Source organism: Littorina saxatilis, linkage group LG1 (genome assembly GCF_037325665.1).
Source record: "Littorina saxatilis isolate snail1 linkage group LG1, US_GU_Lsax_2.0, whole genome shotgun sequence".
Taxonomy (NCBI): domain Eukaryota; kingdom Metazoa; phylum Mollusca; class Gastropoda; order Littorinimorpha; family Littorinidae; genus Littorina; species Littorina saxatilis.
The window spans coordinates 53,058,443-53,070,255 of NC_090245.1; the positions used below are offsets into that span (position 1 = coordinate 53,058,443).

General features: G+C 42.4%; 1 protein-coding gene across 2 annotated transcripts; it reads right to left on the reverse strand.

Moving 5' to 3' along the window:
* Positions 1-251: 251 nt before the first annotated feature.
* On the reverse strand, positions 252-9,116 carry LOC138973799 (transcriptional repressor p66-beta-like). Of its 2 annotated transcripts, none has more exons than XM_070346512.1 (4): positions 8,847-9,116; positions 6,835-6,937; positions 5,119-5,205; positions 252-4,649 (listed from the first exon to the last, which is right to left on the reverse strand). In XM_070346512.1, exons 2-4 carry the CDS (start codon positions 6,897-6,899, stop codon positions 2,651-2,653), a joined length of 2,151 nt encoding a protein of 716 aa, XP_070202613.1. In that variant the 5' UTR covers positions 6,900-6,937; positions 8,847-9,116; the 3' UTR covers positions 252-2,650. The 2 variants fall into 2 exon arrangements, with proteins under 2 accessions (XP_070202613.1, XP_070202620.1); XM_070346519.1 differs by lacking the exon at positions 8,847-9,116 and adding an exon at positions 7,992-8,175.
* Between the last annotated feature and the right edge of the window lie 2,697 nt (positions 9,117-11,813).

Below are 11,813 nucleotides of genomic sequence, written 5' to 3' on the forward strand. Positions count from 1 at the left end.
TTGCTCCATAAATGTGCGTGGACTGTTTCAATATCCCTCTTGTCAACTTTTGTAATTTGTTTTGTACAGTAAACAATAAATAATGAATGAATGGTGTGGTGTTTTGTGCTGTTTCTTTAAAAGTTATTCGACAGAAAAAAAAAGTGTGTTTCTTATGCATTAGCAAGTTATTTTATTATTTGAAATACACTCCCTTCAAACACTCTGAGCTACACACACATCCATATATGATGTATATACACATACAACAGTTACAGTTTAGCTGTTGCACTTTTATTCAACAAATTTTTTTTTTAAATGGCATATACGTTAACAAGTTTATACAAAATCAATTTCTTCAGGGGAGTACATGTATGCAACAAATATAACCACCGACAGAGTTTTTGTCCTCTTTCGATTTGCTTGCAAACTGCTGATGAGACTGAAAATAAACACCAAGCATGTGTATACAACAGTTGCATTGTGTGCTTTCAGTGAATCCCAAATCTTCAGTATTGTGTAAAGCAGAAAGGAAACGACCGAAAGCAATTAATACAATATGTGCCTCCACCATGGTTTTTGAGAGCTTTTAGTTATAGATTTGTCATTCAAATAACATTTTTGCCCCGAAGTTGCCAAGGAAGGTAAATAACAGCTTTCTCTCTTCATAGCCTTCCCACTGTTCAAATCAATAAATGGCCTAATATGTATTATGTCTGCGTTTCCACTTGATATGTGATCTGACCTTGACATTTTTTAATTTTTAGATCTTGGCTTAGCCAATGACAGAGAATGTGTGTGAAAGGAAATCTCTTTTCTTCAAAATTCAGTTCGTTGCAAGCAAAAAATGCATCTTGCAGCCAATAAGCATACTTCTCCCATGTTTTTTAGGCTTTCCATCTTCTCCCATGTTTTTTGGCTTGTGTAGATTGCCCCCCCCCTAAATTATGACTTTTAAAACGCATTTCATTTAAAGAAGAAAAAACCCACATTTTTCTGAACATTGCATTCAATATGAGATGATATACAAAACATGCTTTGTAGGAAATGTTTTATTTTATTAACATGTATAATTACTTCACTTACACTCGGACAACAAAATAAATTAGGGAATACATCAATGCACAGTCATTCACACTTGCAGTCTTCAAGTGCTCACAGTCTCTCGTGCACAAACGAAAGAATAACCATCAACAAGAGGTGATTATAACTGAGATTGATGATGAAATGAGGACAAAAAGTGAAAACAAAGTAAACACTGAACAGATTTTCATGTCTTTCTGTTTCAAATTCATTCTCACAATCTGAAACTAGACACCAGTGAAGGAAAGAAAACCACATTCCCACTTTATATACAGGTCTAATTGATTACCCTGCAGACAGGGGCAACATTCTGCCAAAAATCTGAATAGAATTTAAGAATGTTGCTTTCTAAATAAACAGTAATAAAACAAGCATAATTGGCTAGCAGAATTTATCAACACAACACCACAACAAAAAGGCTCACTTCACAATAAACAAGATAAAAAAAAAAAGATCACTGCCACCAGATTAATTTGATTCCCATGCAAAATGCACTGAAAATTCCTCGCAAGGAGGATATAAAATGAATTCTAAGCATGATTCTTTTCAAAGCATTGTATACAACTACAAGCATGACATCAGGTGGCCCAAAATAAACTCATTGAAATGTATTGTGCAAAATCCTTTTTCCCTTTAAAAGATTCCATTCTTTTCACTTAACAATGGCAACACGGCACATAATCACTCATCATGTCTAAGAGATAAGTCAGACTACAAAATCCTTTTTATAAAAAAAAAATGACAAACATCTCAGTCTCACATCAAATACTTCAATAACTTTAAATACATCTGAAATATCCACTATATGATTTCCATGACAGATGTCCATCTTCTTTTAATCTATTCTGAGGTTGATGAATAGTTCAATAGTTGCAAAATCTGAAAACGAAGTTTGGCATTTTGGGTATCAAATCTCTTCCTTTAAAAAAACCAAAACAACCCAGCAACAGTGAAAATCCAAAGGTTCCTCATAATGTACATAAAAGAGTTCGGGCAAAATACGAACAGATGCTTTGAGCACATTATAACTGCTTTGCTTATTTTCCAGTACTTCCTGCAACGCAATAAAGAGAAAAGAAGTAGTAGTCCCCCCCCCTCCCCCCAATTTTTACAAAAGACAAGGGAAAATGCAATATAAGCCTCCTAATTTGCCCCGTGCCTTTTAGTTTGACTAAATCCACAAAATTCATTTGAGATCCTACTAAAAGTAAAAGAACATTCATTGGACCAACACTGAAACCACCCCTGGTTCAGAATGCTTGTCATGGAAGAACGGCGTGTAAAAATTAATGCACTAATCCGCGACTTCAAGTCCCTTTTGCTCAGCAAAAGCCCACCACAACCTGCATCACCTCTGTACACAAAGAGAAACTTGTAACAAAAACGTAACGGTGCACAGCATAAGCAATCCACACAAATGTCACGTGTGCAATGACTTTGATTCATGAACAAACTGACGGTGCAGGAAATTGTTGTAAATTAGTCTCTTAGAGTTTCAGTACACAAATGAGCACTGGTCTCTTGCACACCAAATGAGTAGGTGCAAGGAAAGTCTGGTCCTGCCTTGAGCCTGATGGGAGACAAGCGATCAAGGCTTCCACGGCATACCGCCACGAGGAATCATGTCCAGAAGGTACTGGCGTTGTAGATCAGCCTGCTTGACGTAAGGTAAGGTGTAGGGGAAGGGGGAGCGAGCCCCAAACCCCTGCATCCCTGCACCGGCACGCAGCTGGGCCTGGTGAGCCTGCTGCAAGAAGTTATGGTGCTGGCGAACCTGTTCTGCGCTGGCACGGTAGGATGCAGAATTCATGGTCATGGCTGCCGCTGCTGCCACATTGCTGGCTGCAGCTGCAGCCGCCAGAGACGGAGGGGGGTTGGAGGACAAGGTGGCAGGGGGTGTGACTGAGGGGGTAGGGGTGGGAGTGGAGGGGTTTGACGGGGTCTGGGCCTGCATGCGCTCGATCTCCTGCTCCTGTTGCAGAGCCTTGACAAAGGCGCTCTTCAGGCGGTTGGTGTGCTCCTGCTTCAGGGCCCGCTTCTGGTTCCATGTCACACAGTGCTCACAGATGACGTTCTTGGAACCAGGCTTCTCCCGCTTCCACACTGGAGTGTAGTCCGTGCCACACTGGACACAGGTGAAGGGGTTGCAGATGAACTTCTCATCAGCGGACTTCTGGCCACGAGCAATGAGCTGCAGGTCGATGATGTGGTTGACCACCTCCTCCAGCCCCAACAGCAAGACAAAGTCAGGGCAGGCCAGAGATGGAATGAAGTTCATCTCAGGCGCTGGGGGCTTGGGGGGCGGGATCTGCAGCAAGGTTTTCTCCAGCTGCTTTCGGAGGGCCAGCTTGGCTGCAGCCTGCCTCTGTGCTGGAGTCTGGGTGTCCACTGGAGGCTGGGGTGGAGTGGCTGCCTGCTGAAGCTGAGCTGCTTGTTGTTGCGGCACAGAGCGGTGGCCGCTGGAGCCCTGCGAATGCAAGCTGTGACCTCCACGTACAGCTTGAGATGCATGCCCGTTGGTGCTGCTATTTCCTGAGCGAGGAGTGTTTACCAGTGGCGGTGGTCCCTGCATGTTACGCATCTGTCCCTGCGAGGATGTACGGCTTTGCTGTTGCTGCATGAGGAGGTTGGAACCCCGCCCTTGCAGGCCGCTACGCACCAGCGGTGGAGGGCCACCACTCTGTCGAACAATGTTCTGTTTAGACTGCTGGTTGGTGCTACTGTTGCTGCTGCTGCTGTTGTTGTTGGGCACAGGGGGCTGGTCCTGTACCTGAGGAGCCAGCTGACTTTGTCTCAGCTTTTTTAGCAACACCAGCTTGGCTTCCTCGTTCCTCAGCTCTGCCTGCAGGTGGCGCACTCTTCTCTTCAGGTCAGTCAACTGCTGCAGCGACAGCTTCTTCTTCTCTCCCGTCTCTTCCTCATCTGACAGCATGATGACATCTGGTGTACCGGCGCTGCTCAGGTCCACTGGCGCATCACCGTTCATGTTTTCTTTGTCGCTGCCACCGTCAGAATTTACAGAGGGAGCTTTTTCTTCCTCTGGGCTAACGGGTTCACTAACCTTCTCTGTTTTGACCACGACTGTCTCTTCTGTTTTGACCACGACCTTCTCTTCCTCTGTTTTGACCGACGAGGATGCAGCTTTTCCCTCACTTTCCTTCGTCTCTACCTTTTGATCTGCTGTGTCTAGTGGTTTGTCTTGGGATTCACTGTTCCCCGGTTTGTTTTCAGATTCTTTTTCCTCAACAGTTTCATCGGCCTCCTCTTTTACTTCCACCTTCACTTCTTTCTTTTCCTCTCCCACTTCAGTTCCTGTCTCTGTCACATCTTTCTCTTCTTTCACTTCTACCTTCTCTGCTTTGTTCTCTTTGGCTGCCTCACTTTCTGTTTGGACCTTCTTCTCCTCGCCAACAGCAGAGCTCCCATCGCCAGCATTACCTGGCGTGGACTGATCCATTTTTTCTTCTGCGATCGAGTCCTTCACAGCATTTTCTTTGTCTTTTTCAGTTTTGTCCTCAGCTTCACCTCCTTCTGCTTGCCGACTGCTTTCTTCAGCACGCTTTTCCTCCACCTCCTCGACTTTTTGCCTGCAACAAATCAACAACAAAATTATTGTTTGATAAAAGTTTCTGCTTCCTCACATTGTTCATTGTGATGCTCACCTCACATTTGAAGTAACACAGCAGATAAAAAAAAAAAAGTATTGGTCAACTGACTGAGGATGTGCTTTAGTGACTGTGCTTGTTCTCTGCTATCCCAAATCTGGCAATGAAATAATTTGCGATTAATTTTTTCTGCAGATAACTAGATGTTGTTTTCTATTACAACAGCTTCATTTTTGTGTCGACTATTCCCCTATTACGACTGTATTTTTGATAATTTTAGCAGTTAACATAATTGACAAACCTGTTCAGACCAGTTCATAGGTCTGTGAATATTTTTTACATTTTCAATACATCAACCAAAGCTTTACTGCACATTGTCAATCAAACTGAAAAATCACTTTGCTGGTAAGTACAAGCTTCAAGCTTTGCATTAGAAATATAGCTATCATACTTTTTAGATAAACTGCCATCCTCGCAATCAGCATACTCCTCGAGCTTTCTTTTGGCTGATGCATCTCCTGCAGCCTCTGGTTCAGGCCTGAAACAAACCACAGACATGCAACAATCAGAAATATTGCTGTGTCAAGCAATTTGGAAAAAAATTCTACTGCTATCAGTATGACCGAATTTGCTCCCACTGGCCACTAAAGGCAGCTTTTTATGGCATGCAATGGAAGGTGGTAATCAGGACAAAACAAGGAAGATGATAATCATGACTTGTATTCAGCTTCATGACACCTTGTTGGCAGCACTTGACCGCATGGTGGCACTGTCTGCGCTGTAAGTCACCCTAACTGCCATTCATGACATTGTTACGACCTGCAAAAGCCACGTGATGGCCTCTCTCGTTGACCATGCATCTCTCGGATAGAAGGGAAGCATCAAGTGGTTGTGATTTCCTTTGATGAAGTTGTAAGTGCGCATGTGTACAGAGCAAAAAAATGAGGTAACAAACTTGATAGCTAACAGCTTTCTAACTTGGTGACATAAACGAGCTTAAAAATTTGAATTTATTATTTACAGACATTTAGCTGTCCAGCTGATAGCTGCTAACACCACTTTTAAGTTCCCACTGCTTTTGAATACCGTTCCAGGGCTTGACCTCCCACTCCCAGAACATTTACTGTGATGCTTATGCCATGTTTTCGCTGTTTCTTGCATCAACTGAGACAGCTCAAATCAAGTTTCTGTTAGAATAGAAGATAAGAACTGTCTTTGGTGCTACTGCTAGAGTGTTTGTTTGTTTGTTTCAATGTTTGTTTGCTTAACGCCCAGTCCACCACGAAGGGTGATATCAGGGTGGTGCTGCTTTGACATTTAACGTGCGCCACACACAAGACAGAAGTCGCAGCACAGGCTTCATGTCTCGCCCAGTCACATTATTCTGACACCGGACCAACCAGTCCTAGCACTAACCCCATAATGCCAGACGCCAGGCGGAGCAGCCACTAGATTGCCAATTTCAAAGTCTTAGGTATGACCCGGCCGGGGTTCGAACCCACGACCTCCCGATCACGGGGCGGACGCCTTACCACTAGGTCATCGTGTTGCGGTCTCTGCTGGAGTGTGGCAGATCTAGATCCAGTGTAAATACAAACTTGTCAGTTTCACTGTAAATAACCATCTACTCCTTAAAAAAAAAGAGGAGAGAAATGGAGAGAGAGAGAGAAAGGAGCAAATAATGTCCGTAAGAAAAAGAACAAATTTTACCCAAACTTTGTACAGTAGATTCTGTATTGCAGTGCACACTGTATTGTAAGCATACAGAACAAAAGCTGGATTTTTTGCACAGACTGATCAAAGTGTGCTGAGACCCAACAACGGATTAAGCAAACACAGTTATAATCACAATGAAGAACAGTAAGAATAACTCTGCAGACTTGATGCAAAGCTATCAACTTCACAGAGCTCAGCTGAATCCGTAAAAAGCTTCCGTTACCTGATATTGTTACACTACATAGGCTTATGATCTGCAACATCTGCTCAAAGTGCAGTTCATTGCTGTAACTCACAGTGAAGCCTATCAAAATGATCAAACCTGTAATTTAACTTCTTTAAGATGTATAGGTACTTTAACCAGTCCAAAAGCCACACGGCAATTTCCCTGACCTATGTTCTTCCCACTTATAATCCTGTAAAATGGAAAACAATCTGGTAATATCCTTACCCAGCAGTTTTCTTTTCTTGTTCTCCTGGTGTTTGCTCCTGCACAGCTTCTTTCTCAGCGTCCATGTCTGTTGCTGTCTCTGTTCTGATGCGGTACACCCTTACTGAAAGAACACAGTAAAGCAAATTAAGCAAGCAAATAAAGCAAGCGCTGAAGATTTTGGAATACACGCCAGTAAATACAGCACCCTATACTCACTTGACATGTAACATTAACTTAAAACTGAATGTTTCTCCGCCAATTTCAGCGGTACAATTATCTCGAGGCAGAAAATCATGGCAAGATCTTGTAACAGAAGCAGATTTGTGATGTAATTCGATCGATTTTACCTCAAATTCGATTTATTAGAAAACGCACCGAGCGGTTACATCCCTTGAATAAGAAAATAAATATTTTGCGTTGAAGCTAATTTCAAAGGGTTGAATAAGAAAATAAATATTTTGCGTTGAAGCTAATTTCAAAGGGGGGGGGGTGGTGGGGGGGGGGGGTGGGGGGGGGGGGTGAGGGGGAATACATGTGGTCCAAAGTTCAGAGATGAGATTCCCAAAAAAACATTTGGGGTCCAGGGGCAACACCCCTGGTGGGGTCCGGACGATTCAGAAAAACGGTCCTGGGGATCAACTTTTGAGCGGAATTCCGCGAAAAAGCGGAAGAATCTCATCTCTGAAAGTTCGATCAGCAGCACCGCTCGGTGCGTTTTCGAATACATCAACTTTGGGGGATAGTCACATACAAGTCACGTGAGTATAGGGTGCTGTATTTACTGGCATGTGCTTAGAATCAGGTTTGTGTTAGACTTAGAGCAAAATTTCATTTACACACATGATGTACGATAAGAACAGTTTAACAGTAGTGATAGTTTAACACAAACACAAGATTCGTAAATCACCACTCTTTAAATTGTAATCTATCCAGGTTTCCCAATTGCTTCGTTTCCGGCCGATTTATGTGGAGCCGGCATGTGATGCGCACAAAAAATATTGGCGGTCTAGAAGTGTTGTCTGCGCAATGATCGCGGCGGCTTTCTTGACCGCCAAGGACGACCGCGCACGTTGTGAGACGTCATTCGTTAGACCTCAATTGCAATTTGCCTTAGATACAAACATGAGGTAATACAACTGTTCAACATCAGCATGTGAAATGTGAAAATAATCAACCTCTGTGCCACAACTTCACGTTTTCTAAGAAGAATTTTCAACTTTTTGTTGTCCTCCCTGGAAATATCAATGTTTCCTGTGATCTGTTATTCTGTCATAGTCACTTTCTAAGCAAGTGTCTAGAACTAAACACAGTCAGATAAATCACACACAACACAACACCGGTCGTACAATTCGTGTCACAACACCACAAAGGAAGCCATGAGAGGAGATTCCCAGCAATCAGCACCGCTGATTGGTCAATTCGGTAAGAAGTGATCAGAGCGAGGCGCAAATGACAAAGGGTAAACGCAATGACCCGACATTGCAGATCAAGATAAGCTCAAGCACACACAAACTTTTACACACCAATGACCATGATATACATGCCAAAAGTATTTTGCTCTAAACACTCTCACTAGGGAGTTCCAATCACACTTTCGTTTAATGACAACCGACTACAGAATCGACCCCAGAAACTCGTAAAAATCAAAGGCAAAATCGCGAAGACTCCTCCTCCCCCCAAAGACACGGGGTTATTTGGTGTCTTACCATCAACATATTCCACAACAGTTCATTTCATTTTAAACCCAAACTTATTGTTGATGCCTGAGATGAATATTTCGGTTGGATCTGAGTGCAAGTGCAACGCTACTGGCAGATCACATGGGGGTTCCCCGAAACTCTGATCTAAACATAGCAAAATCGTTGGGAATCACCCTGTGGAAACCTGTGAATTCACAATGATTTGGAGAATTATGAAGCTCTATTTTGTGAAACTGGTCAATATTTTTCGCTCTGACGCGCAAGCAGCATTATCCGAGAAACATGCCACAGACATATTTTTAGAATTTTTTCAAAAACTCTTCGTCTTACCTTCGACCGGTGCTAAATGTGTCCTAACCCCCTTTCAAACAGCACAAAGCGTGAAATGGGCACTAAATCCACGATACAGTTAACTGACAGCTTGTCAACCCTTCAAGCGAGTCGCCATCCACGCTTCGATTCAATTTCAGTGAGTTTCAGCTCTCCAGGGATCGTGTAGCCTAATATTGTTGGCCCCCCACCATTTTCATTGTTTCTCTTCCTCCATCTTCCATTCCAACATGGCTTCCTTCCTCCAATTTGCACATCTTCCATGTGGGGTTCACCATTTCAGTTCCATGGAGCAAACAAACAAATTGTTTACGGGTAAACAACCCATAACTAATGATTGGATTGAGAAGTCACGTGACCCTTTGAGGCACCAAGCTGCCGCGCATTATGTGACCACCGTTGACCTTCTTTCTTTCTAAAAATAGCCCTCCCGTTTCCATCTTCACTACTTGACAGCACTGAACCGCAGGGAAGGAAGGAAGGAGGGACGAAGAACATAAGTGTACAGCATATGTGCAGTGAGTCCGTATGAACTCGGTGAAAGCGGAAAACTCTTTCTCGACATTTTTTTGCACGGAAACTAGTATGCTTTTCACAAGAATAATGAGACGGTAAATAAAGTTACTAATGGGGTGGGGGTGGGGGGTGGGGGGGGGGGGAGGAGCGGTGGGGGTGGTGGTGGTGGTGGTGATACGTAAAATGAGTAAACTAATAATAAAACCTTTAAAAATGAATAGGTTAACCATGTGCAGAGACATACATACATCTATGTCTCTGCCATGTGTAACTTAGTAAGTTACAGTCATGTCGTACGAACGGGATCTCTCTCTCCGGCAGTCTCTTAAGTTTATGCTTGGTATTAAATTTCAATTGGATCAGCGTAGCGTTTTTTCCCATATCAATTTAGTTCAGTTAAAGGCCAACATCCAAAAGAATTTTTCTCCTGGAGCGACCTAAACTTGAACCCGTCGCTATTCTTGCATGTCTGTTTACTTCGTGTTGCACGCAAAAATTGCGCGACTTCCTTGCCGCGTGGATTGACGAAGCTGTTTTATTCTCGTGACTGAAAACACTGCAGTGCGTGCAGTTTTATTCTGTGGGTTCGACAGATCGGTCCAGTAGTTTGGTCTCAATCGCTCTACACACACGCACACACACACATACACATACACACACTGGCACACACACACACACACACACTCACACAGGCACACACTAGCACACACACACACACACACGCACACACACACACACCCGCTCGGCTTTTTGTCCCCTCTGCCTCACTGATTTGGTTTTGTGTTTATTTCGTAATTATTTTGTTAGTAAATAGTGAACATTGCTTCAATGCCGAAGCAAAAAACATCATTATTGGTTGTAATTTGCTACCAATTTTAAAACCCGAATATCGTATTACATAGTAATTTTGACAGCAGTTCAAATGTGTAGGCGAACATCGGCAGGAATTTTTCTCCTGGAGCAACCTGAACTTGAACCCGTTGTATCAGGGCTTGGTCGGTTGATACATAAACATTTCGCTGACCAGTACAAGACACACACCGTCCTGAGAAAGGGGGAGCTAACAACCGTCCTGAAAAAGAGAAAGGGAAATTAACTATGTCTCTCCCTTCCTTTTTACATTTAGTCAAGTTTTGACTAAATGTTTTAACATAGAGGGGGGAATCGAGATGAGGGTCGTGGTGTATGTGCGTGTGTGTGTGTGTGTGTGTGTGTGTCTGTCTGTCTGTCTGTGTGTGTGTGTGTAGAGCGATTCAGACTAAACTACTGGACCGATCTTTATGAAATTTGACATGAGAGTTTCTGGGTATGAAATCCCCAAACGTTTTTTTCATTTTTTTGATAAATGTCTTTGATGACGTCATATCCGGCTTTTCGTGAAAGTTGAGGCGGCACTGTCACGCCCTCATTTTTCAATCAAATTGGTTGAAATTTTGGTCAAGTAATCTTCGACGAAGCCCGGACTTCGGTATTGCATTTCAGCTTGGTGGCTTAAAAATTAATTCATGACTTTGGTCATTAAAAATCTGAAAATTGTAAAAAAAATATTTTTTTTATAAAACGATCCAAATTTACGTTCATCTTATTCTCCATCATTTTCTGATTCCAAAAACATATAAATATGTTATATTTGGATTAAAAACAAGCTCTGAAAATTAAATATATAAAAATTATTATCAAAATTAAATTGTCGAAATCAATTTAAAAACACTTTCATCTTATTCCTTGTCGGTTCCTGATTCCAAAAACATATAGATATGATATGTTTGGATTAGAAACACGCTCAGAAAGTTAAAACAAAGAGAGGTACAGAAAAGCGTGCTATCCTTCTTAGCGCAACTACTACCCCGCTCTTCTTGTCAATTTCACTGCCTTTGCCATGAGCGGTGGACTGACGATGCTACGAGTATACGGTCTTGCTGAAAAATGGCATTGCGTTCAGTTTCATTCTGTGAGTTCGACAGCTACTTGACTAAATGTTGTATTTTCGCCTTACGCGACTTGTTCTCTCTCTGTTGGCAGCGTGTAATGCAGCTGGTTAGAAATTAGAGTATTATTTTGCAAAGTGTGTACCAAAAGTTTGTCATGAGCTGCTTTAGGGGCTGTTTAGGGTGTGGGTTGGTTTGATATTTCCTCCTTGCAGATCAAATCTGTATTCATTTTTGATGTTGTGTCTTATTTTTTGAAAGGAAACATGCAGACTGACTGAACGCATATATATATATGTAACTCATAAACACATGGGTGTAGTTATGTTCAAGAAACACACACACACACACACACACACACACACACACACACACACACACACACACATACATACACACACACACACACACACACATACACACACACAACTGTGTAGATGTATCGTACACCTGATATATTACTCAAACAAAATTGAAGTTCACGAAGAAATCGTTTTATTTCTATGTGATTCAAAATCTAGTT